Raw genomic sequence first — 25,487 nt, 5'->3', positions numbered from 1 at the left:
TGTATATATACTTCTAGTATTTAAAATATCAAATGTACGTAGTTATTAATCATAGGTATATAAAGAGGGGACTGCATTGGAGTTCAATATGAAATACGTGCTAATTTTATGACTGAAAAAATTTACATGTAAGTGAAAAATTACTTATTGTCCAATTTGGAACGATTCAAAAAATTAGAGTAAAACGAAAAAGAAATATATGCATGCAGCATATGGTCAATTGTCATACCTATAGAAACTATTGAAAAATTTAAACAAACTACTAGTAACGTCCAATACTTTTATACTACTACTAGTATAAAGGGAAATACATATATTGTAATATTTATAGGGTGTCGATAATATAATAAATTAATAAATCAGCTCGAAAAACTACGGATGACACACAGCTCTACACATTCTGGTTACAAGCAGCATACAGCCAATGTGTACGTACAAACAAGTGTATCTATCTATCTAGAGAGAGAGAGAGAGAGAGATGGCCCCATCTGCTATTTGTATGGCTGACCAATTTTGAATTTAAGAGATAAAGAGATAGGAAGTAGAAGGGGAAGCTTAATTGCCAGAGAGAGAGAGAGAGGGGATTGTTCGGAAATATTCTCTTTAGCTTTGAGTGGTATTTTTTGGTGTTTTTATGTTGAAATCAAACAAAGGCTCCAACAGATCTCTGTGAGCAAGACGTCGAAATTAAGTCATTCTTGTGTTGTATTCTTGTGGTGTGTTTCAAAACCTTATTACAAACTAGTATACTATAATTTGTGGTCTTGTTCCTGTGTGTTTTCGTCTATCCTTAGTTTGGAATAACACGAAAGCATCCATCTGTTTGTATTTGGAGAGCTTGTTTGTTTTACTCTTACACTTAATCAAATGATGTCTGCTGATGTATTTTCTCCCCAAATAAACCCTAACTCCAAACCCCCTTCTGCTAAAAAGCGAAGAAATCTCCCCGGCACACCAGGTATTAATTCAATTCAGTTCAATTCAATTCATACCTATATAAATACATATTGATGATTTTATACATACATACATACATAGATCCAGATGCGGAAGTCATCGCGCTCTCGCCAAAGACGCTTATGGCGACCAACAGATTCATCTGCGAAATCTGCAACAAAGGCTTCCAGCGAGACCAGAATCTGCAACTGCACAGGAGAGGCCACAATCTGCCATGGAAGCTGAAGCAAAGAGCTAACAAGGACCAAATCAAGAAGAAGGTGTACATCTGTCCGGAGAAGAGCTGCGTACACCACGAGCCGGGCCGGGCCCTGGGCGACCTCACCGGGATCAAGAAGCACTTCAGCCGCAAGCACGGCGAGAAGAAGTGGAAGTGCGAGAAATGCTCTAAGAAATACGCAGTGCAGTCGGATTGGAAGGCTCACTCCAAGACCTGCGGCACCAGAGAGTACAAATGCGACTGCGGAACTCTCTTTTCCAGGTATTACTATTACTATTACTATTTCCATTTCCATTTCAATTAATGCGTTATCCATTAATAATTTATAAATCATTTATTGCGCAGAAAGGACAGTTTCATCACGCACCGCGCTTTCTGCGACGCCCTGGCGGAGGAGAGCGCCAGGGTCGTTGTAACCCCCAACAATTTGAATGATTTGTGTGGAAATCTGATGAACGGCGGAATTCAGAATTTTGGAAATCCGAATCAGCAGAAGCCGAGGCTGTCGCTTTGGTTGGATCAGGCCAACTCCGATCACAATTCAAACATGTTCATGCCTTCATCAAACGACATCGTTCAGATGGCGTCCAACAACCTCTTCGCCTCCAATCCACCCATGGTTAACTACGCAAATCTATCCTCATCCCCGCTGCAAGGGATGATGAAGGAGGAGGCCGAGACCGCGACCACGATGCCGGATTCCATGGCTTCACTCTACTCCCACAGCCACAACTCCGCCACGGCGCTACTGCAGAAAGCAGCGCAGATGGGGTCCACAAAGAGCAGCCCGGCCTTCTTTGGCAACACGGCCGGGCTGATGACCGCCAACAGAAGCGAGCTGCATCAGGTGTTTGAGAATCCGGCCGCTAATAATATCATGAATTTCAGCAACAGTCTCGGTGGCGCCGCTAATTCGGTGAGCTTGCATGGTTTCACGAGGGATTTTCTCGGCATGGGCGGAGACGGCGCAGGGCCGTTTCTGCCACAGGAGCTGGCTAAGTTCGCTTCGATCACTCACTTCACTGCCAATCACTAGCCTTTTCTTTTTCTTTTCTTCTTCTCTTCCTTCTTTTTGTTTTTTGTTTTTTTTTTTCATTTTTTTGTTTGTGGCATATATAAAATAAGCATATTGTTGGAGGCCTAAAATGCAAACCTTATCATACATTCTTTCTTCCGTCTACCTTTGAATCTAACATTCCTCAATAAAAACAAACAAGAAATTCAGCTCACCGTGATTCATAATTTCAGATAACGCATAGTACTAGTATAAGTTTTTTTCTTCTTCTAAGAGTAAAGCATTTCATGTACTCCATACAAAAGCATATCATTTAATGTTTTATTTATTTTTAGATTTCTGATAGAACAAAAATTCCCTTATATTACTGGAAATTATTAAGGTGTAGTATGTCACAGACATAACTCCACCTGACTTGTCGCACTTGAGGGTGAAAATAAAAGAAAGAGAATTTTGTTGTTGGATTTTTTTATATATACTACTCCCTTAATCAGATGCATCACGTTTAATTTGTACTAATAAGTAGTCAAATATTTTTTTCAACTGTACGTAAAAATATATTTTGATTCATCATTTGAAAGTTATATTTTTAATTTTTACTTTTATATTTATCATAATAAATAAATTTTACGAGCTAAAATTTTAGTTTCGAGTAGAATAACATCATGTGTGTGTGTGTTCATTTATTATAAGTTTAATGGATTATCTTAAAATCCAAAAATTAAGAATTAGGGTTAAAATTTTTTTAACTCAAATGACCCGTATCTTAATAACCCGAGCATATTAGATCAAACTCGAATGAGTTGGTCCGATTGACATCTCCGGCCTCCGGAGCACTTGCGTTGATCAAACTTGAAAAGTAGGTATATTACCTGGAATTTATATTGTTGCATGAACGATAAGTTGTTGTCCGGTGTCATATTCATTTTGAATAGTAATTGGAATTTTGCTTTCAAAATTTTGATTCTTGATTATATTTCATTGAAACCGATGTTAGCGTAGTTATTAATTGTTGCGCCCTTGATTGACTGCCAGTTGAAGTCTCCGAGCGACCTCGTCAACTTTGGTGGCCTTGTTTTGTTTGTTGAAATGGGAAAAGGATTAGATCGAGATCATACCAGAAAAAAATTGTACCACTCCTACTACTATTCTGTTAATAGCAATAAAGATATTTTAGACTCTAAACCACAATCTCTTTAAAAGTAGTAATTTTTATTTGCCATTAACAGCCTTGAATTTACAATATTAAGCTTCAGTATGTGATCTAACAAATAAACATGCGGACATGCTCTTATTTAAAGAATTTTCCTTAAACTAGTAAGTAATTAACTAGCTTAATTAGAGCATTACTTTTGCACATTTATTATATCATTTTCGATAAAGTAGTTGTCTTCGACTAGTGAACATCATATGGGCCGTTTTCATTTTCCCTTTTTCTTCCTCCTACAAGTAATAATTGTGCTATAGACGAATACACATTATCATTCTATTCTATTTCTTTCCCGATGAGATTGAATCTATTTTTATTCTACTTTTCTATTATGAGAAATCAATCACACATTAGAAAGTTACGTATAACGGTCACAGACTGATATGATTTCTCTTAATAAATAATACAACCAACAAGTAATAGAATAAATACTAGTACTACATGATTTCATAATGTTGAATTTAATTATAGGTAAATACAACCAAAGCGACCCATCTTAATTAATTAATTGATCACTCAAATAATGTGTAGCTAAGGAGTGGGGAGAACAAAAACACAAAATTGATTCCCAAAACACGCACAGCAAATTAAATCAAGAATTTGAAAATGTTGGACCTTGACTTACCATATTATTTTAGTAATATTCCTAAGATGTCGAATGTAAGGTGATCCAATTAGAAAGGTTATGGGAAGTATATATGAAAAAAAGATTCTCGAAAGCAGACATACTTGTCTTATGCATATGTTTTACCTTAAACCACTTTTCTTAAAATGCAGCAAAAGAAAATGAAAGCACCAAGATAGAGACTTCAATCTTGAGATGGCCGATCATCTACGACTTGATTTTTAAAACATTTTTTATATCACTTTTTTTACATTGGGTCACAGGTTGAATTTCTGTAGCAGACGTTGACTACCCTTATCACACTTTCTTTTGGGCATAACCGAATCTTTTCACTTTATTATGTGAACTCTCATCCTCCAATTATTTGGTTTGGGTATTATTTTCTTCATGCTTAGACATGAGCATAGCCTAAGTAAATTTTCCACTTATGCGGCAAATTTCCACGATATAAAAATGTTCATATGATCGACAAATAAATGTTAATGATTTTGGTCTAAAACGAACATCTATCTATATATCTCCTCCATAGGCTAATTATGTGCATTTTCATCGTTTTAAACACAAAAATTGGTGAAATAAAAAAAATAGTGGACATCATATTTACGTCGGTTATTTGACTGCAGGCTGCAGCAATTAAGATTTAAAACAACAATTTATTTACTGCCTCTTTTCATTTTTTACTAATCCATTCGTATGAATAGAAACACTCTATTTTAGGAAAGTTCTTTCTCTAAGATGAGTCATGAGTGACATTTTCCATTAACACATTCTTTCCTTTTATCTATTTCATACTTTACCAATTTTGCATTAAAATACGTATTGTTCTAGAAGTTTTTATTTTTGGAAAAAGAAGGGAGTATGTCTGAATATTATTGTTTTATTATAGTAAGATTTACTAGTAATTCACAAAAATTGTCAAAATGCATCCAAGAAACCAGAAATGCAAAATTCACACTCTTAACCAACCGTTTAAAAAAAAATCAGCCTTTGTTGGGCCGTTAAATGAAATTCAAATTAATTAGACCGACAAGGCTTTTTCCGAATCTAGGCCCATTTATTTTCGGTTATGCAAGCCCAAACTTGATAGGTTCATAAAGAAGAAAAAAGTTCCTCCACGTGGCTAATGTTAAAAGGCAAGTTGTATCACACGTGGCAAACTATTATAGGGTTGTTCAACGTGGAATGGCTCTATCGAATCTTGCGTCTGTACACGCAGGCCCAATCACCGAACTTCATATATTAATTAGAGCTTCGCATAAGATTAGCCTATAGTTATTTCTGTTTGTTCTTTGCCTCAAAATAGGAGGCTGCGATGGGGATGAAGCTCTTTGGTTTTGATTCAATGGCGCCAACAGGCTTTCTCTACGCAGCATTGATTGTAAACTTCGTGTTTTGCTGCCAGCTTCTCCAACCGCTCGTTGCTGCAGGTTTAATAATTTTTTTTATAATTGGATTAACTAGTCCTTTTGATCAGCTTTTAGCATGCATATCTGATTCAGTTGCTGACCTGTTCTACTTAAACAACTGATTAGCCTTAATTTCTGCTGTTTATGTTAGAATTAGGTATGTATGAATGTTCTCTGTTTTCACATTGTTGTAAAGATCTTATTCTCGGAATGATTTGATCGTTAGGCCTACATTTAGTCACATGAAGTGAGGGGTGGTCTGTATATGATATCAATAACCTACTACTTGGATACCAATACCATCAGCTTTCTATGTTTCAGAGTCTAAACCCTGTAATAGTGCCTCATGGTTTTTAGTCTGCGGAAGTAGTCATTCCTGGAAATAAGGTTGATCCTTTGTAGTATATTGGTTGTTGGTTCATGTGAAGTTAGATGAATGAGATTAGAACATGTCCAAATCCCCTTCAAATTATTAAGAATGGCACATCATCAACTGTTTCAGCAGTTGGTTAGGAATTAGGAATTAGTTATATCAAAGACTGCATTTATCCTTTCATCTTTCATCATCTTCATGCTCTCTTTCTGCTTTTCAGTACAAATATAGCATAAATGTATGTTGGGTTCACCTAGAGTTCTGTTCACCCCAGAGTTCTATGAAAATGGAAAGTGGAACCTTGTTTGCCAATCTTCAAGATTCCTTCTTTAGGAATAGTATTGTTTTTAACTAGTTTTGGAAGATAAGTGGTATGTTGGATTGAGTGCCAAAGTTACTTGCCCTTCAATTACATGAAGATTGGTAACACATAGATTACTTGATTGTTCTACGATTACGATATTGGTTAAAGTACCTCATACTCTAAGCGTATACTTTTTTATTTAATGAGCAGATGACCAAGCAGGTGGTGCTTCTCTCTTTGAGAGAGTTTCACAGAGTATCAAAGTGAAGAAATATAGTGAGGCTCTCAGAGACCTAAATGCTGCTATAGAGGCAGATCCAGCACTTTCAGAAGCATATTGGCATAGAGCATCCATTCTTCGTCAACTATGCAGGTCTTTTTAGCATCTATGCTAAACTCAATAACTGTACTTGTATATGGGCAGATGAACAAATTTTGTGCTGTTCTTACTTGTTTTTGCACTTGTAATTCATTAGTAGCTTGAGGATGACATCTGATTCTCCATTGCTTCTTGGTTGCATCTCTCACTTCATACTCCCGAAAACCTAAATCTGCTTCTTCTCTGAGCGTCTACAAAATGAATCTTTAGCCAGGATTTGATTTGGTCAGAGTAATTATATTGTTTGGCTTTATTTAACCTGATAATTTTATGTGATTGTTACGGTTTTTTTTTACGTTTGCTAGAGTATAGTTAATAACTTCACATACTCCATGTCACTTACTGTTGGATAATTGGACTCAAGTCATTCTTCATTCTTTTGCATCTGATTGATAAATCATATGATTTAGGAAGTTTTTCGCTGATGTAGATACGAGGAATCAGAGGGAAGTTACAAAAGTGTTCTGGAGATGAATCCTGGCAATTCGGCAGCAGAAAAGGAGCTTTCGCAGTTGTATCAAGCTCAGAATGCCTTAAATTCAGCTAACGACCTTTTTGATTCAGGAGATTATACCAAAGCATTGGAGTATATTTATAAAGTTGTACTTGTTTTTTCTCCAGAATGCTATAAGGTTTGCCTATTTACTTTGTCCTATATGAACAAAGTACCAATTGTTTTGTTTTTTGTAAAAGCATTCAGTGTAAGTTTCCTGTCACTTTATTTCAGGCTAAATTTCTTAAAGTGAGGCTATTGATAGCAGCTAAAGATTATTCAAAAGCCATATCTGAGACAGGATTCATTCTTAAAGAAGATGAAACTAATTTAGAGGCTTTGCTATTGCGTGGTCGTGCCTACTATTATTTGGCTGATCATGACATAGCCACTAGGTCTGTCGAAAATCTTACTATAAATTATGTAGCGTTGCCTTTGATTTATTTTTGTTTTTAAATTGTTTTGAATATATTCCCAGGCATTACCAGAAAGGTCTTCGTTTGGACCCTGAGCATGGTGAGCTGAAGAAGGCGTATTTTGGATTGAAAAACCTCCTAAAAAAGACAAAAAGTGTAATGGCTTGTTCTTTCATTTTGTCTTAGTAATCTGCACTATTGCAGCAGTACTACGGTCAATCTAAATTTGATTCATATACTTGCAGGCAGAAGATAATGCCGGCAAGGGTAAACTCCGCCTAGCAGTGGAGGATTACAAGGCTGCCCTTGCTTTTGACCCAAACCATACTGCACACAATATACACCTTCATCTTGGACTGTGTAAGGTATACGTGAAGCTTGGTAGGGGGACTGATGCGGTAAAGAGCTGCACAGAAGTACTAGAAATTGATGGAGATCAAGTTGAAGCTCTAGTCCAGGTAATTATCTTCAACCGCTGGGCATATTGTCCTGAAAATGGAAATGGGTTTGGGAAGTTTAAACTTGAATGTTTTTTAACCTGGGTCTAGTGGAGTAACTCAAGATTTCTACTTTTTAATATATACTCCATCCGTCCCGCTTTAGCAGTCCCATTGACTTTTCTGCCCTCTTTTTGTAAAAATGATAAAAAATAGTTAAAAATGAGAAATGGTAAATTAAGAGAGAGAATAATATAGAGAAGAGTCTTATCTACATTATTGTCTCTCTTACTTTACCGTTTCTCCACTTTAACTATTTTTTATCATTTTTACAAAAAGAGGGCAGAAAAGTCAATGAGACTGCTAAAGCGGGACGGAGGGAGTATTTAATTATATTACATATTTATATTGTATACATATATAGGGACATGTTATGGTGCCACCACCCCTTAAAATAACACCATTCCTAGCCAATCATTTGTACACGTGGACGAATAATAAGCTGCCATGTGGCAAAAAAAATCTGAAAAAGACGGCCAGCAATTTGTTGGTCTTTATACAGCAATTTTTCTTGTCCAGCAATATCCGACACACTATACAGCAATCTATAGATTGCTGTGTAGTGTTTGTAATATTGTTGTGTAGCGTTTATAATATTGCTGTATAAGTGGTGTCACGGTGTCACTTTAAGAGGGGTTGTCATTTTAACACAAACCTACATATATATATTCTAATTTCTAACAATAATCTACAGAGAGGTGAAGCGAAGCTTTTAGTTGAAGATTGGGAAGGAGCTGTGGCTGATTTAAAATCAGCTGCTGAAAAGTCACCTCAGGTTAGATACTTACTGAGATGCTCTGTTTTCTGCTTGATTTATAAGGACACTATTTCCATCCACAAGATAATAGGCATACTTGCTTAACCAGTAAAGGTGTCTGCAAAATAAACAAATACAGGTATCTTCGAAATTGTTGGAATAATTGGTTGTTGGAAAGACTAATTTGGAGTTCCATTGAATTCTGGAGATGCTTTTATACGCAGTTCACAATTTCATTGAAACTTTATTATGTGTTTGAGGGGACCTCTCCGATCTTGTCCCCAAAGAGATAAGTAGTTGCGATTTGTATCTTTGAGATAAGTTCTGTTACTGCATTGAGTTGCATATAAAAACAAAATATCCTAACTACTTCTTCAACTCTAATGATTGCAACTTCGGCAAGAATGGAGGACATGCTGTTTTAGATTATGTATCTCTATAATTTTTGTGAATGACAATATTGTAGTTTCATCTAAATGACATGTTCATATAAATGACCACCTTTGATAGGATATGAACATACGTGAAGTGTTAATGAGAGCCGAAAGATCACTGAAGTTGAGCCAACGAAAAGACTGGTACAAAATCCTAGGAGTTTCAAAAACTGCATCAATATCAGAGATTAAGAAGGCCTACAAGAAGCTTGCATTGCAATGGCATCCAGATAAGAATGTCGACAACAGAGAAGAAGCTGAAGCTAAATTTCGTGAAATAGCATCTGCATATGAGGTACTAGCTTCTTTATATTTTCTGCCACACCGTTCTACAGATCTGTAGCTGCGCTTCTTGTTATTCCACTGTACCAGATTTTAGAAGCCACTGCCAGCCTAGACGACTGGATTTATAGTATCTTAGTCTAATGATGAAATTAATGTGTGATAAACTTCAGCAATGAAGGTTATTGGATTTTAGGCTTATATTGCTTATTGAGCTGACAAGATGCCATTTATAGGTCAAATAGGTTGGAAAATTTCCTATTTAACATAAGTCTGCATTCATCTACTCTTTATGTTTGATAAAAATTTCTGTATCTCTGATATTTGATGCTAATCTTTGTGCAACTCTTGCTCTGACTGTTATTTTACTGGTGATGTGTGTGCTTTCTCGACAGATTCTGGGGGACGAAGATAAACGTACCAGATTTGACAGAGGAGAAGATATCGATGATAATGGTATGGGAATGGGTGAAGGGGGATTTAATCCTTTTGGTGGAGGGGGGCAGCAATTTACGTTCCACTTCGAAGGAGGATTTCCTGGAGGGGGAGGATTTCATTTCTAAACATTTAACATTGTGTTTTACCAAGAATGACATTGACCGTTGATTTTCTTTGGATTATCAATTTTTGACTAAACGCTTGTAGGAGCAGTTCATTTCTTTAATTATGTACAAATTAAATTGGGTGAAATATGGGAAATTGCTCGAATACTATGAATTTCTTCTGCATCTGGAGTTTGAGAGGATCCACTAGAGGAAGTCTTTAATAGTGCACACAATATGAAAGTATTTGCAGATACAGAATATTGGTATTTAATTATACAATAGCTAGATGCTGAAGTCCCTATTTTCAAGTGATCGTTATATTTGAAGTACTAAAATGATTGGCTTGTGAATCTTCGTAGATAGATCTATAATTGTTTGCCCGAAATTTGGTAAGACACAAAATATGCACTAGTCGAAAAATTCTTTGCAACAATCCAGAAATATAGCAAGAGACCATTGGAAAACGTAATTGTCATGCAATAATCATCTAGTATCTCAATGTCCCAAATTTATTGCCAATGTCATGTTTGTTTGTTAGGATTTTATTTGAGAAAGTAATTTAATTTTTTAATCTTCAGTAGAATTTAGTGTTTGATTTAATTTTTAGTGAAATTGGTAAAGTAATCAAGGAAAGTAGTATTCATGATTGTGGTTCCTAGCTTTTTTTAGTTTTTTTTTGTTTTTTTTTTTCTTCCATTTTACGATTCTTACATATTTAAGTTTAGGATTCTTACATATTTACTGTAACTTCTATTATTTTAAAAAACTATTATAGTAATAATAATATTATTATTGTTATTATATATTATTCTCTCCGTCCCTGTTAAGATGACACATTTCTTAGTCGGCACATTATGCATTTTGCACACAAACGTTACCTGAACTTTAAAAATATCATGAGTAGTTCGTAAATTAAGGTGTAATCACATTCATGGTACTTTTTCACTCTTCATCACAATTTTGAACAAAAAATGCCCCCAAGGCATGAAAGGAATTTTTGGACGTTCATATCTAGGTACTAATGTGATATTTTTTCTATCTCTCTCTAGTATCAGATATGATATTTTTTTATAGTTTGAATACCTAAAATGATATTTTTCACTTCACTTTTTCAATCACATTATGTCAAATCCTCTTTCACTCTCTTTCTCTTAAACCATTATCAAGTAAAAATTTAAAATAAAAAATACAATGAAATTCTTAAATATATTGATTATAAAATTAAAATAATAAATTTAGCTGTCAAAATAATTTGTAACTAAATTTAATTTTGATTGTGCTTTGATTATTTTTTTAATATTAAAAATTAAAATTTTAAATTATCCTAAATTTTTAATTTTTAATTCATCCAAAATTTTTAATTTTTAATATTGACAAATAATTGAATTACAATTAAAAATAAAGTTAGCTACAAGTTATTTTAAAATTATATTTATAATTTTAACTTTTATAATTAATTTATTTAAAATTTTATAGTATTTTTATTTAAATTTTTTACTTTTTAAAAGTTTTAGAAAAAAGAGAGAGAAAGATGGTCTAACATAAAATGATTGAAAAAGTGTAATGGAAAATATTATTTCAAGTACTCAAACTATAAGAAAATATCATACTCAATACTCAAGAGAGAGATAGAGAAAATATCATATCCAATATCTAGATATAAAAGTCTAAAAATACCCACCATTCCTTGAGGGCATTTTTTGTGTAAAATTGTGATGAATAGTGAAAAAGTACTATAAATGTGATTACACCTTAGTTCAGGGACTACCCATGATATTTTAAAGTTCAGGACTGTTTGCGTGCAAAACACATAGTTCATGGACCATCTGCGTAATTCACTTAATATTTAATTGAGGATAGCAGAAGGTGTATTAATTGAAGAGATAAAAATTACCGAAAATAGAAATGTGTTATCTTATTTGAAACAAACTAAAAATGAAAGTGTGTCTTCTTTACTGGGACGGAGGGAATAATAATTAATTTTTCTATCATGATTTTTATTGAATTATTGATCTGAGTTCTTTTTAGTTTAATTCATTTATCGTGTTTAAGATTTTCTATGCAAATTAATTAATTAAGCATGTTGAACAACTTAATTTAATTAATTTTTTCCCAAATATTGCTAAGAGTTCTGATAACCTTTATTCATTATACTAGAACAAATTCCATTAACTATATTTGTATGATAAAACCTTGATATAACATATTTTGAAGACAATATCAACTCTGGCGTACCGAGACATAATTCTTTAAAATATTCCTTGTATATTGATCACTGCTATCCAAGATGTCATGATACTAGGTTACGAAAAATCCGCACATATTGACAACTCAAAGTAGCATATGACCAACATTGTATGCTCCATGTTAACGAAAAGTACATATCTCAATGCAATTCATTCAATGCTATGTCAAACTCTAGTATCATCAATAATCCAAGATCGAGAGTGACTTTAGTTCAACACTAGCAACCTTTCACAGTATATTGTCCACATCTATCTAGGTTAAGAATATCGATTGCTGACTTCTACTATATGCTACCGACTGAAAGATCTTCTGTATTTATAAGTCTACCAATTAAATTCAAAATAGAAGAATGACGGTTTATTTCATTATCCATTATTTTTCATGAATTTAATAAATAATAGCAATACATTACAATCTATATGATAAATAAAATTATTTTCATAACATAGAAAATTAAGTTTTACAATACAAAACATCGTAAAACATTTGTTTCAAGATATACCTTCACAAAAGTTCATCATACCATCAATGTCACAAATGGAAATCTCATGCAATTTAATCCTTCCTACTATATAATAACCCTTCGTCCTCAAAATCAAAATTTCATATGCAACACATATAGGCTAAGTTCAGCAGAAATCACAACAAACTTTTCAAAAGTAATCAAACATTATAACATGGTTATCAAGAAAGAACTCACAAATTTACTCCAGTGATTCTGGACTGGCATAAACATGGGAGTAATAGCATAATCCAAAAGAGAGGCATAGACGGAAAAATCTTTCACAAAGTAGTCATAAAACATGTCATTCTTATAAAAGGGTTTAAGTGTCGTGCAATAAAAGTATAGAGCAGACCAAGACATAAAGTGATACGAATCCTTGTATGACATATAGAGCCGAAGACTTGTTCTTATAAGAGACAACAAATAACAACATAAATGATAGATTTTTAAAAACAAAAAATGAAACAATCATAAAAATAATGGAAGTCAATAAAAGAGAAAAAAAAAGCATTTGAATAAATAAAGTTCAGTGCAACTAAATAATCTCCTAATAAAAGAGGATGCCAACTCTCACGATGAAAAACTATGTACTTCATTCCTAGCTAACAGAAAATTAGGAACATACTCTGCAAAAAGTACCTAAACCCATTGCTATGGCCTATGGAAGTTACATCACTCAACAATGGAGAGGAACTCAATAGAATCGAGTTATTGGCCTATAAAAGTTGGAATCAAATTTATAAAATATAAAATATATTTATTTTATGGTAATAAAAGAATAACATTAGTGAAACATAAAAATGTAAAAATAGCGTTTACATCTACAAAGAATTAAACAATTTGAATTTTTATCAAATGAAGAGACAAGTTTTAATATAATTAATTTAATAATAAATATTTTAAATTTTTATAAAAAAATAAAAAAAATTACTCCCTCATTGTACATACGGTAAAGTAGTGCTAGAAGAAGCGAGAGCAACAAGAAAGAAAATGCATATCTGTACTGTAGCTTTAACAAGTCAATACACAATTAATTCCTAAAACCTCCATCTTAATGCTTTTCTTCAGTAAACACAAATGGAAAACTCAAGCATATGAAAATAAATTGATACGTACACGGAGGCGCTACTCAACGCTGCAGCATTAATATTTATTTTTTGAATTAAAAAAGGGGAAAAAATAGACGAACCCTTTTCCGAGTTGATGATCTCGTTGAATTTTCGACTTATTCGGAACTCTAGGGATGATGAACAGTGGCACCACCGCTAACAATACGATGTCGTCGTCGGCGTCTGGGAACAACGCGCCGGGCCCTGCTTTGAAGACCTATTTCAAGACGCCAGAAGGTAAATATAAGCTCCACTACGAGAAGACTCATCCCGCCGCTCTACTTCACTATGCCCATGCCAAAACACTCACTCGGGTATCTATCTCAATTTCTTTTTTTTTTCTAGGGCTTAACTATCCCCAATTTTTTAATAAAAATTTCTTCTTTCTTCGAGTTTTGCATCGTTTGTTGATTGGGGTTTTCTGCTACATACGTAGTGAATTTTGGAGAGTTGGATTTTGGGTTTTGTCAATCTGGTTCTGATGATTTTCTGTAAACAGTTGCAAGTCTTTCAATAGGTTATTTGACAATGTAGAGGTAGTTGAATGAGGATGGATAGGGAATTGTGTTTTCTATACATATATGTTTGTGCTTTGTGAAACTGTTACAGAAGCATCTGGAATATGTTACTTTTCCTTAGGAGAGCAGACTTTTATACTCCTAGATCATAGTGTAATTTCCTAATTTGTAACCAGGTAACGCTAGCTCATCTCAAGGAAAAGCCAATGCAGGCACTGTCACAATCGTCATCTGCTTTAGGTGTGAGGTCCGCTGCAGCTAGGCTCTTAGGTGGTGGTAATGGGGGCCGGACGCTTAGTTTTGTTGGGGGAAATGGTGGAAGCAAGCCTGTGGGTAGCAGCAGTACCAGAATAGGATCATTAGGGGCCTCAAGTTCTAGTAACGTGGTCGGTAATCCCAACTTTGATGGGAAAGGGACTTACTTGGTGTTCAATGTCGGAGATGCAATTTTTGTGAGCGACTTAAATTCTCAAGATAAGGTACTTATCTGGTTTTCTGCACTTAGCCTTTTATTTTGTTTCATAATTGGATTGATATCAAGAGGTTTTTTGTGCTGAATAGGATCCTCTAAAGTCCATACATTTTAGTAATTCAAATCCTGTTTGCCACGCATATGATCCTGATGCTAAAGATGGCCATGATTTGCTTATTGGTTTAACCTCAGGAGATGGTATGCTTTTATTCTCAGAATTTTAATTAAAATTAGTATTTAGGTCTTAACAGGCTTTATTCAATATATTATGTTTTTGTTTTTTGTAGTTTATTCTGTATCTCTTAGACAACAATTACAAGACGTTGGGAAGAAGCTTGTGGGGGCTCAGCACTATAATAAAGATGGTTCTGTTAATAATAGGCAAGAAATTAACTATTTTCTTTACTTCCCTTTTGTTTTGCTCTTGTTATATTTGTATTTATCTTTCAAGTAATTTCTTGTTCCCATAATTGTAAAAACTTTGCCTTCTTGCTCTATGAAGATTATCACTTTGATCCCTTTTTTAAGTTTACAATCACAAGTCCTTGATTATTTTCTAATCCTTGGTAGTTATTAAAGTGGCCAAATTCTTTGAAGCTTGAAACTCAATCTTTGCAGAAATGTATTGTGATTGTCTGAATCTTTGTAAAACCTGACAATATGAATGAAGATTTTGTGTGCAGTACTTGGAATATGTCAAAAATAGGAATTTAATACTCCCTCCGTCCCCAAAGAGTATGAACAATGGGTTTGGGCACGGGTTTTAATAAATAAGGGGAAAAGTAAGAGAGAGAGAGAGAGAAAAGGTAGTGGAAATAATGTTAGTGGAGAATGGGGTCCACATTATTGTAATGTTATAAGTTGTTAATGGTAATGGTATAAGTTGTAGATAAAATGATGTGTAAGGGCAATGTGCTGTTTGAAATTTTCAAAATTAGAAAGTTCATACTCCCTCCGTTCCATAATAGATGGCACACTTGGGTAATGACACGGGATTTTAGGAGATGTTTTGTGTGTTGAGTGGAGAGAGAAAATAGTATATTTATATTAATGTGAGAGAGAACTTTTTCCATAAAAAGAAATGTGACATCTTTTGTGGGACAAACTAAAAAGTAAAGTGTGACATCTATTATGGGAAAAAGTAAAGTGTGACATCTATTATGGGACGGAGGGAGTACTTTTCAGGGACGGACGAAAAAGGAAATATTTCATACTCTTTGGGGGAGACGGAGGGAGTACTTTTCAGGGACGGACGAAAAAGGAAATATTTCATACTCTTTGGAGACGGAGGGGGTAAGAAAAAGGATTGGAAAGGGCCAATGAATCTTATCATTTCTATTTGCAAGAAATGTCTATCCAGAGGGAGGTGTTTGGTAGACCAGACAATCTGGTTGCATTTTGTTTGTAATGGTTATATGTATTACCATGAGTTACAGAGTTAGTGGTATAATTTGTTTGAACCAATTTCCATTTGCTTAACGAACTCAAAATATTTTATACTCTTTGGGGACGGAGGGAGTAAGAAAAAGGATTGGAAAGGGCCAATGAATCTTATCATTTCTACTTGCAAGAAATGTCTATCCAGAGGGAGGTGTTTGGTAAACCAGACAATCTGGTTGCATTTTGTTTGTAATGGTTATATGTATTACCATGAGTTACAGAGTTAGTGGTATAATTTGTTTGAACCAATTTCCATTTTCTTAACGAACTCAAGATGCCCATGAAAACTCCTTATTTACTGACTAAAGATCTGTAAATTTGTTGTATACTTGTCTTCAATTGCTTTATTTTCTTTTAACAGTCGCTGCACTTGTATTGCGTGGATCCCCAATAGTGATGGCTCATTTGTGGTATCTCATGCAGATGGAAATATGTACGTATATGAAAAGGCAAGTTTTGGACTTTATTTTGAATGAATATGAATGTATGTAATTTTTTTGTTGCTTTCTGTAAAAATTAATACATCTGCATCTCTTTTTTTAGAACAAAGATAGCTCTGGTGATCCTTCGTTTCCTATAATCAAGGATCAGACTCAATTTTCTGTATCACATGCACGTTATAGTAAGGTATTCATGTGTTTTTATATCATTTTTAATTCAATTATCAAACTGTATTCATTGTCAACCTATTATGTTCATTTCTTATATACCTTCTTTCATAGCATGATGGTTCATACATATAGATACTAGCCAGGAGAGAATGAGCTAGTACTATTTGTCTTGAACTTGTTAAGGGTTTGGACCAAATATATTTCTGAACATACCAGAGTTTGTTCTCAACTACATTGGGAAGATTAGAATGTGAAGATTGAGCAGAATCATAAATTCTTTATCTTGCTAGGTAGTTGGTCTCTAAATCTCTTCATATATTGGTCCTTTGTTTTCAGTTTCATATCTTTGATTCCTTATGCTTGTTATGAGCAATGAACCATGAAGTGCAGATGGATGTCTGTCATGATGTCGTTTATATTTTATGTAAGGTTATTATTTTATTGTCTGCATGTTTACATTATCATCTTTTCTATATCCAATACCACAGCGTGGTTATCCACTCTACATCTATATTGACCATAAAAAGTTCACTATAAATTTTACATATTTTCTGCTACATACTTTCTTTCAGTATCCATTTTTTCATTATTAAATATTGCAATGATGTTGCGTATCATCTGGTGATCGGTGAAACTTCAGTAACTGGAATTGGAACAAGTACTAACTAATAGTGTAAAGGTTCGGTGAAGATTTCAGTCTGCTAACATGATGACTTTTAGCTGATTTCATTCGTGGATGATTTAAGACTCTATAGCTCTAGGCGAACGATCTGTTTATTTCATGTCAATGACAATGTGTATATCGATTTTCTTTTATCACCAATGGAGAGTTATCTCATGGAAGAAATTGCAACCCATGGACTAGCCAGAGTTTTGTTACATTTTTTAACTAATAATTTTTCCTCTAATGCTCTTAGTAAAAATCCAGTCTAAATTGCTTTTACTAATCTTATTCAATTCTTTGCAGAATCCAGTTGCTAGGTGGCATATATGTCATGGTCCAGTAAATGACATTGCCTTCTCAGCTGATGGTACTTATATAGCAACCATAGGGAGGGATGGTATTGTCATTTTCCATTTATCCTTTCAGTGTCTAGGTTCCCTTTTCCATTTTCATGTTGCCCCTGTTTCTCCATCTGTATTTATTTGGATGAGGACAAACTTTGACTACAGGTTACTTGCGAGTCTTTGACTATAAAAACGAACAGCTTATATGTGGTGGAAAAAGCTATTATGGCGCTCTTTTATGTTGTGCTTGGAGGTGTGTTTCCTTTCTCCCCTCTTTTAGAGTTGGAGATGTGTTTACTTAATTCAATTCAAAAGTTGCAAATTTGTTTTTGCTTTCTTCCCCACTATCATAGAAGTCAGTCTCCAGAATTAAATTAGTTTCTGTCTATGTCATATGAATATTAGCTAATGTCTAGTCAAATAACAGCATGGATGGAAAATACATTTTGACTGGAGGCGAGGATGACCTCGTGCAAGTTTGGAGTATGGAGGATCGAAAGATTGTAGCATGGGGAGAAGGACACAACTCATGGGTGAGCTTCAATATTGTTGCTTAAGAATTCCTTGATATAACTAACAAGTTCATGACACTTGTTTCTGTGGATAATATCAGAATGTATATGTTTTTCTTTCTATAACAAACTTTGCACCATTTTAGATCAAGTGTTATATGTTTCCTGGGTGACAGTTCAAAAATTAACTTCTGGACACTAACTTTGCATAGGAACACAGATGCTACTGAAACAACTCTAAATTAGTGTACCTATTAAGTTTCTCATGTTGCTGTCTGTGGCTGATTTATTTCATGCAACCTGGCAGGTTAGTGGAGTGGCATTCGATTCATATTGGCTTTCTCCAAATTCAGACGGCGTTGGGGAAAACATAGTCTATCGATTTGGTTCTGTTGGTCAGGTACCTAGTATATTCATCTATTTATCAATAATTTTGCTTATATAAAACTGAGTAATGACACTTTATCTTCTGGCCAATCTTAGACTTCTGGTTTATTTTTATTGTTCAAGACCAAACAGCTTATACTAGGTTGTATCCCTATTCTCTCCACGTATAGGAATTTCAATGCACTTACCCACAGACATGCTCATTGATTTTCTCGACTTAGACACACCTCCTGTTTCACACTTTATGAACTAATTCTATTGACCTTCGGATATTATTGATTGATGTGAAGCAATGAATTCAAGTAGGCAGTGGATGGATTTAAGAATGGAATGACGATTGGTAGGGAATTTTTCAAGGACATTCGTAAGATCCTATGGAATGAGAATGTATTGAAATATCATTTTTTCTTATAATTTTAGTAGATATGGTTGCATTGTATATGCCTAAATTAACAATTCAATGAAACTGCATACCGAGATTTCGATTTTTGAGTAAGAAAAATAATTAAATAATTTGAGTTAGACTAAAAATGAGTCAAATGTCATGCAGGATACACAATTGCTCTTATGGGATCTAGAAATGGACGAGCTTGTAGTGCCAGTTCGCCGTCCCCCAGGTGGATCTCCGACTTTCAATAACGGAAGCCAGTCATCCCACTGGGACAGCGCCTGCCCTGTGGGTACCTTGCAGCCATCTCCAAGTATGCGAGATGTTCCAAAGCTCTCCCCACTGGTAGCTCATCGTGTCCACACAGAGCCTCTCTCCGGTCTGCTCTTCACACAGGAGTCTGTCCTAACAGTTTGCCGGGAGGGCCACATAAAAATCTGGATGAGGCCAGGCTTTGCCGACACCCAATCAGCCAATTCGGACTCTTTCATGAGCACGGGCCTGAAAGAAAAACCTGCAATAGCCGGGAAGGGAGGCAAACAATGATTCAAGACCGAGGTGGTGTTGTGCATAAAGCTTTTCCTGCGAGTTGGAAGAAAAGGTGATGCTGGTTTTGCCATTTGCACAGTTTTATTTTAACTGAAATGACAAAGCATATGATAGAAGTCAGATGCTGTAAGATTTACTGACAAAGAGCAATGTATAGGCAGAGAGGGCTTTGGATGACATTGTTTAGATAGAAAAGCGCAGCCAAGTTTGTAATTAGGAGAGAGCCATTGAAATAATTCAAGTTGCGCCCTTGGAAATTTCTCTCTCCTTTTTTTTCATTTGGTGGTCGATTTTGCCACACCATAATGCTGATCAATTAATGTTATTTTTACATATTTTTGCTATATAATGTTTCTCTCCTTTTCATGTCTACAAAGTGAATCATATCTCGATTGCAATTGCTTCACTAAATGTGCAGTTTTATACATTTGATTTTGACAACTCTTAACCAAGATTAAACGAAAACAACCAATTAAGAATGAATACCAAAGGTATATAGAGTAATATTTACAAAGATTTGAGCACAACTGGGTAACTCTACTCATTAATATGATGGCTTCATTGCCATATTTTGGGCTAGATTGAATAAATTTGTCAGCTGTGTTGGCCATTTCCATCCACTCTGTTTTGTGGTGCATCACTACTCTCCGAAGCTTGAGCAGCATCTTGTTGGGAAGCCGACCAATTGCTCCGCATTCTTCTCCATTTGAGTATCTCGATAAGGATGGAAGTGCCACACATAGCACCTCCAAAACCAACAAATGTCGCGAGCAGAACAGACAGAACCGCTTGCACATGAAGCTGTGTAGCATCATGATAGTCAACGAATGGAAGCAGTAAGAAGAATCATCTAGTAGTAACATAAAGTCTGCAATACTACTTACCAATGAGTAAAAGATATGCGCGAAAAGAACCACCATTGTAAACTGAATAGTAGCATATATCCAAGCATATCTCCTCCTCACTACCAAAAGAACACAGCGCAGAAGAATGAGTCAGAAAAGAAAAGTTCAAACCCATGCATAAGTTTGACTAGTAAAATGGTGTACCCATGGTAGTCGAGGTCATTGATGCGAGAAGACCTAATATACAAGAAAAGGGCAAAGATATGGCAATTGCACTAGATCCCATTTTGTTAACCTGTGTGTGAAAAGATACAGAATCATGACCTACATTTATACAGAATACGCAAATTAAACAAGAGAGAGAGAGAGGCAGATCATTTCCCTAGTATGGTAATTTCACTCACCAAAAGTTGCTCCAGGAAACAAAAATATGCAAGCATGCTGACTATCACAAGAACCGGAACATCCTGCCACACCCTATATATGGTTGCAATAGTTAGTTAACTTGGATTTGAGAGTAAAACGGCACTTTTCACTTTATCATTGGAGCTCTTCCAATTTATATACTTGCCTGTATTGAGTTATTTCAGGTGGAAGAGGTCCGTGCCCTCGAGTCTGATTGGTTTGGATGCGTAAAAGTGTGACAGATAAGTTTTTGACCTCCTGCTTGCAGATATCACAAGTCTTGTTGCCTTTTATGCTAAACCATTTAATCGCACATTCATGGTGGGCCAGAGCAAGTTCACCTTTGCAGCTGCATTCCATCTTCAGCGTGTCTGAGCCCTCACCGAGCTCAACAAAGCAGATTCTACAAACAGCTTCTTCTAGAGGGATGTCCTCAGCATAATCATTCTTCTCATCTGAACATAGTTACTAAGATAAGTAGTGAGTTGGAAATCATAAGTCTGAAAACGTAGGACCAATCCGTAGATAAGCATCATGGGACAAAATTTGGTCCCAAATTCAGTGTAACTTAACAAGTAACGTTTCTTCTCATTTCTTTCGAGGCCTTCTCAACAAAGAACATCAAATTGCCCCATGAGAGTTCCCGGATTAAAGTAAACAACTTTAAAGACTTCTTAGCTGAAGATGGAGCAAGTTATTAAGACACTTCTACACAATTTGGTTGTTGGAATCTTAAATGTATGGACAGTTATCCTCAAGGTAAAGAGCATATTAGTTTATTCAAATGTCTCGCCACAATTTTGAAGGCGACGTAATATATATACCTGCACCAGAAATTGTTCCAACAGGCACAGATGCTGCAGCACTCTGTTCTGTAACACTCAGGGTAGTAGGCACCACGCGATATGCACTACCTAAGTTGTCCATCTGTTTTATACTTTCCTCTTTATATAGAACGGGTACAGATCGTGACCGATGCATTGGTAGCTGGCACACACCTTTCTGCATAATGATTATATCTGTAAGATCCAGTCAGAAATGAGCAGGAATTGTTATTGTGAATATTTTCTCCATCTATCAGATGGAATTATGCATGATGCAATAAGGGGGTTACACAAGGTATGGAAATTGAGGCTATAAATGAAAAATGACAAGTTCTTATATCTTCACTCACATTTTACAAATAAATAACAAGTCATACCTATCTCAAGATGAAAAGAGAAGTACTCACAGATAAGTCAGCTGCAGCGCTGGTGAATCCTCCATGAGCAGACTCCGGATTTGAGTGGAAAATCGGAGAGGTTGGTAGAGATGAGGTCCTCTTCATCTTGGGTATAAAAATCTTGGTAAGAGAGAAAGTCCGAGGAATTGATGTCTTTCCCCGCAACTCAGGGGAAACTCCAAGTGCTAACATGGCAGCCTTTTCAGTCTCTGAGTTTGTATTCCGAAATTTGAAGCTTAGTCTAGGAAGCAAATTTTTCATGGATGATTTTCCTTTGGTTGAGGGACCTGGAGAACCATTAAGCCTTACACTACTAGGACTAGGTAACGGCGAAAAGTTTACTCTTTTGGGAGTTGGAACCGGCGAAGGAGGCATGTTTATTGCCACAGACTCAGAGTCCTCCACATATCCCTCAGCTGTTGCATTGGCTGGTATGTGCAGAATGAAGTCATGCCCATGATGCGGCTGACTACACACCGGCTCCTCAACGACTATTTCACTCGATTTCCCAACCTAGTAGTAATAAAGATAAACCTTATTCATCTAACCTTTTCAAGTAGCAGTATAAGCTCATCCTATAGTGAATTCAGTTTTTAGTTCTGTATCAGATGTGAAAAAGCATAGGTTTCATACAAAGACCACATAAACGCTGCTTATATCAAGGTGAATTTCTCTAAACAAAGACAAAAACAGATAGTTTTCACCATCCAAAACCAAGAAATAAACGAACTCAAAATTCAAAGGTACCAAGACTAAAGATTGTAGCTTTATATCACAAACGAACTCAATATTATCACAATCAAATAAACATTTGCACAAATAAATGGATACAAATACAATCCCAGACCACGAACATAGTCCCATCACAAAATACATCAATATACATAATTCTTCAAATCTTGTTCCAAGAATTTGAAACTCAATTTCTCTTGACTAACTCCAAGAATTGAAATCATTGTTACAGTTCAAAAATTGATAAAAAGCTACAATCTTTACACCGTATCAATAATCCAAGAATAAATCCCAGAGCAGAAAGAGAGATATACCATGATAATTAGGAGTAGAGAAACGCAATTTATTTGAGGGAACGATGGGAATAACAGAAAGAGATACCATTGGGATTAGAGGAGGTGATATACTGGCAAGCTTTTCGTTTGTAAAGCAACCCTCTTCACTTTGTTTGGGTAAAGGATTTTCTTCAGCAGAATCCATGATTGAGCATAAAGTTATTCCAAGTGATAAACTATGCCATTACAACAGAAAAAATACCAGAGAGAGAGAGAGAGGTGGAAGTAAAAGTAGTAGTACTACAATTCGTGTTACTAACTGAAACCTTAATATCTGAGAAGAGACAATTTATGTTGCTGTTTTTGCCTGCCTCAGTAGAGGTGCGTTCTGCAACTATTTATTTCTATTATATTTTCCTATTTTTGGACGCTCTATCAAAATTCGACTTTCTTGATTTAGTCCTCATTTGTGACACTATAAATTTGTAATATTCCTTAATTAAAACTATTGATCTCTTTCATGTCACGCGCGAAATAAAAAAAAAACTGAAGTTGAGAAATTTTGTCAACGGCACTTTACTGGGGAGTGTAATTTGGTTAGGCTTTTCAGATTTAGTTACGAAATTAGCAACAGATGAGGTTTTATATTTGCTAAAATGATAGATCAAGTTCGAAGCATGTTAAAATTTCTTAAAATTATGGATTTCTTAATTTTCTAGAGCATGTTGTAGAGGCGGAAGTCCGATGTTTATTTTGGTCTATATCGATGATGGTTCTACCTTAGTAGAAATAAGTCATTCGCCCTCTTTAAAATGCCTTATAAAAAGAAAAATTTAAATCCTTCATAGCACGATCTTTAAATTTAAATCCATTTATTCATAAAAAAAGTTCCTATTAATTAACAAAGACTCTTAATCAATCTTTGAAAAACATGAATCTCAATTAAAAAGAAAAGGAAACGGTAAATTGAAGTAAAAACAAAATATAAATTATAATTACGGGAATAATAAAGACAAATCTATAGTTGTTAGCTAAATGGAAAAAAGGAAATAAGAAAATAAATGGCTGTAAAGTATTGAAAAGCTATGTGAGAATGATAAAATAGTGGAAGGGCGTTGTGAAGAATTCAATAAGAGCATCTCCAATGCTACATAGGCAAGCAATAGGCTAGTCATTCTCTCTCTTGCCACGTTAGCATCACTAAAAAATCTACCTGCCACATCAGATTTAGGCCAGCCGCAATAAAAATAATTCAAAATATACTACATTTACGGAATTAAAATTATGATTAAATTACGGAACTAAATTTACGACACATATACGGAAAAATTAATCCATTCCATTAAAAAAAAGTACAAAGATTTAAAAAAAAAGTACATGATTTTTTTTTTAAAAAAAGGGCTTCCACACACGAGCCCCGCCACTCTCTACTCCTCATCGCCGTCGCCGTCGCCGCCGCCGCTGCCGCTGCCGCCACCCGTGTTATCTGAGCCCACGTCGGAACCCGCTAGCCGTGCCCTCGCGATTTCCAAATCAACCCGCGTGCTCTCGAGCACCGAGTGAAGAAACATCTTCTCCGTGGAGTCAGTGGCGGTCCTCCAATCTTGGAAGACCTTGTACATCGATCCCGCGTATGGTTACGCGAATGGAGAGTGTACTCGAGTGGGGCGGGTGGGAGGGTGGAGGACTGGACCTCGCGGGGCGATAGGGGGGATCCGCCCCTCGCAGCCCGTTGCGCCCGCTTCTGTCCAACCGGGCGAGGGCGACCGGCAAATGAAGGAGGGGATGGAAACTCCTCAGACATCCGGGGGGAGGTCGTGGGATCCGCCGCTGTAGTCGCCGGTATAGTTCGGCCTACGCTTCTTCGGCCACCAGCGTCGCACCGCCCGGAACTTCTCCGAGTCCTTCGGCAACAAGAAGCACTCCCGAGAAGGTGAACTCCTTATACTTCCAAGCCAAGGGAATATATACCGTGTATACCGTGTCCCCTCCCGGTGACCCCTGCATCCCGGGATGCATACCGTGCTGCATCCCCCCCTGCATCCATCCCTGCTACATCATCCTCATCATCGCTGCTGCTTGCATGCTGGGCATACCCCCACCCGGGCGCTGGTCTGCCGCGCCGCTCTTCCCCCCGCCCATAGGCATACCCCCCTGGTTCCCCCCCTGCATCCCCCCGGCGCACCGGCCATCATCCCCATCATCGATTCCAAGGGATGTTAAACCCCGGGCCCATCTGCCCCCATCCAGATCCCACAGGTACCGGTGGGAGTCTGAGATCCACTCGTCGCCGGGTGGACTCGTTGTTGTGATCCATCGCTCGATGATGCTCTTGTACGGGAGAAAGTT

At 36.0% G+C, this 25,487-nt stretch overlaps 4 protein-coding genes across 5 annotated transcripts; 3 read left to right on the top strand and 1 right to left on the bottom strand.

The window, feature by feature from the left end:
- The first annotated feature begins 528 nt into the window (after positions 1 to 528).
- LOC125203214 (zinc finger protein BALDIBIS-like) lies at positions 529 to 2,357 on the top strand. The gene is made up of 3 exons (XM_048101522.1): positions 529 to 958; positions 1,039 to 1,438; positions 1,523 to 2,357. Exons 1-3 carry the CDS (start codon positions 868 to 870, stop codon positions 2,211 to 2,213), a joined length of 1,182 nt encoding a protein of 393 aa, XP_047957479.1. The 5' UTR covers positions 529 to 867; the 3' UTR covers positions 2,214 to 2,357.
- A 2,956-nt stretch (positions 2,358 to 5,313) lies between these two features.
- Positions 5,314 to 10,096, top strand: LOC125203952 (dnaJ protein P58IPK homolog). Its single transcript, XM_048102479.1, has 9 exons — positions 5,314 to 5,454; positions 6,321 to 6,483; positions 6,920 to 7,121; positions 7,217 to 7,377; positions 7,461 to 7,554; positions 7,644 to 7,856; positions 8,590 to 8,670; positions 9,163 to 9,381; positions 9,764 to 10,096. The coding sequence occupies exons 1-9, from the start codon at positions 5,340 to 5,342 to the stop codon at positions 9,929 to 9,931; spliced, it is 1,416 nt and encodes a 471-aa protein (XP_047958436.1). The 5' UTR covers positions 5,314 to 5,339; the 3' UTR covers positions 9,932 to 10,096.
- Positions 10,097 to 13,724: 3,628 nt separating this feature from the next.
- LOC125205040 (dystrophia myotonica WD repeat-containing protein-like) lies at positions 13,725 to 20,005 on the top strand. The gene is made up of 11 exons (XM_048103838.1): positions 13,725 to 14,088; positions 14,469 to 14,771; positions 14,854 to 14,962; positions 15,052 to 15,145; positions 16,566 to 16,653; positions 16,748 to 16,831; positions 17,783 to 17,876; positions 17,989 to 18,076; positions 18,251 to 18,356; positions 18,643 to 18,735; positions 19,273 to 20,005. Exons 1-11 carry the CDS (start codon positions 13,909 to 13,911, stop codon positions 19,654 to 19,656), a joined length of 1,623 nt encoding a protein of 540 aa, XP_047959795.1. The 5' UTR covers positions 13,725 to 13,908; the 3' UTR covers positions 19,657 to 20,005.
- Positions 20,006 to 20,113: 108 nt separating this feature from the next.
- On the bottom strand, positions 20,114 to 23,515 carry LOC125205042. Of its 2 annotated transcripts, none has more exons than XM_048103839.1 (8): positions 23,245 to 23,515; positions 22,141 to 22,644; positions 21,734 to 21,911; positions 21,076 to 21,364; positions 20,909 to 20,981; positions 20,709 to 20,799; positions 20,544 to 20,623; positions 20,114 to 20,460 (listed from the first exon to the last, which is right to left on the bottom strand). In XM_048103839.1, the coding sequence occupies exons 1-8, from the start codon at positions 23,341 to 23,343 to the stop codon at positions 20,254 to 20,256; spliced, it is 1,521 nt and encodes a 506-aa protein (XP_047959796.1). In that variant the 5' UTR covers positions 23,344 to 23,515; the 3' UTR covers positions 20,114 to 20,253. The 2 variants fall into 2 exon arrangements, with proteins under 2 accessions (XP_047959796.1, XP_047959797.1); XM_048103840.1 differs by having other exon boundaries at positions 23,178 to 23,314.
- Positions 23,516 to 25,487: the final 1,972 nt, after the last annotated feature.

The sequence above is a fragment of the Salvia hispanica genome, chromosome 2 (genome assembly GCF_023119035.1).
Source record: "Salvia hispanica cultivar TCC Black 2014 chromosome 2, UniMelb_Shisp_WGS_1.0, whole genome shotgun sequence".
Taxonomy (NCBI): Eukaryota; Viridiplantae; Streptophyta; class Magnoliopsida; order Lamiales; family Lamiaceae; genus Salvia; species Salvia hispanica.
The sequence above is the reverse complement of the archived record's forward strand: the minus strand, read 5'-3'. Positions and strand labels throughout refer to the sequence as shown.

What these genes read in the sequence shown, in the direction of transcription:
- LOC125205042 (XM_048103839.1), bottom strand. Translation starts at nt 23,343, where the DNA reads ATGGATTCTGCTGAAGAAAATCCTTTACCCAAACAAAGTGAAGAGGGT. An exon ending in TGGAACAATTTCTGGTGCAG is followed by an intron (nt 21,365 to 21,733) that starts GTATATATATTA and finishes AACTATGTTCAG; the next exon opens with ATGAGAAGAATGATTATGCT. An exon ending in GTTTCCTGGAGCAACTTTTG is followed by an intron (nt 20,800 to 20,908) that starts GTGAGTGAAATT and finishes TTTCACACACAG; the next exon opens with GTTAACAAAATGGGATCTAG.
- LOC125203952 (XM_048102479.1), top strand. Translation starts at nt 5,340, where the DNA reads ATGGGGATGAAGCTCTTTGGTTTTGATTCAATGGCGCCAACAGGCTTT. An exon ending in CCAACCGCTCGTTGCTGCAG is followed by an intron (nt 5,455 to 6,320) that starts GTTTAATAATTT and finishes TTTAATGAGCAG; the next exon opens with ATGACCAAGCAGGTGGTGCT. An exon ending in AAGTTGAAGCTCTAGTCCAG is followed by an intron (nt 7,857 to 8,589) that starts GTAATTATCTTC and finishes AATAATCTACAG; the next exon opens with AGAGGTGAAGCGAAGCTTTT.
- LOC125203214 (XM_048101522.1), top strand. Translation starts at nt 868, where the DNA reads ATGATGTCTGCTGATGTATTTTCTCCCCAAATAAACCCTAACTCCAAA. An exon ending in AAATCTCCCCGGCACACCAG is followed by an intron (nt 959 to 1,038) that starts GTATTAATTCAA and finishes ATACATACATAG; the next exon opens with ATCCAGATGCGGAAGTCATC. An exon ending in TGCGGAACTCTCTTTTCCAG is followed by an intron (nt 1,439 to 1,522) that starts GTATTACTATTA and finishes TTTATTGCGCAG; the next exon opens with AAAGGACAGTTTCATCACGC.
- LOC125205040 (XM_048103838.1), top strand. Translation starts at nt 13,909, where the DNA reads ATGATGAACAGTGGCACCACCGCTAACAATACGATGTCGTCGTCGGCG. An exon ending in TGGTTTAACCTCAGGAGATG is followed by an intron (nt 14,963 to 15,051) that starts GTATGCTTTTAT and finishes TGTTTTTTGTAG; the next exon opens with TTTATTCTGTATCTCTTAGA. An exon ending in ATATGTACGTATATGAAAAG is followed by an intron (nt 16,654 to 16,747) that starts GCAAGTTTTGGA and finishes CTCTTTTTTTAG; the next exon opens with AACAAAGATAGCTCTGGTGA.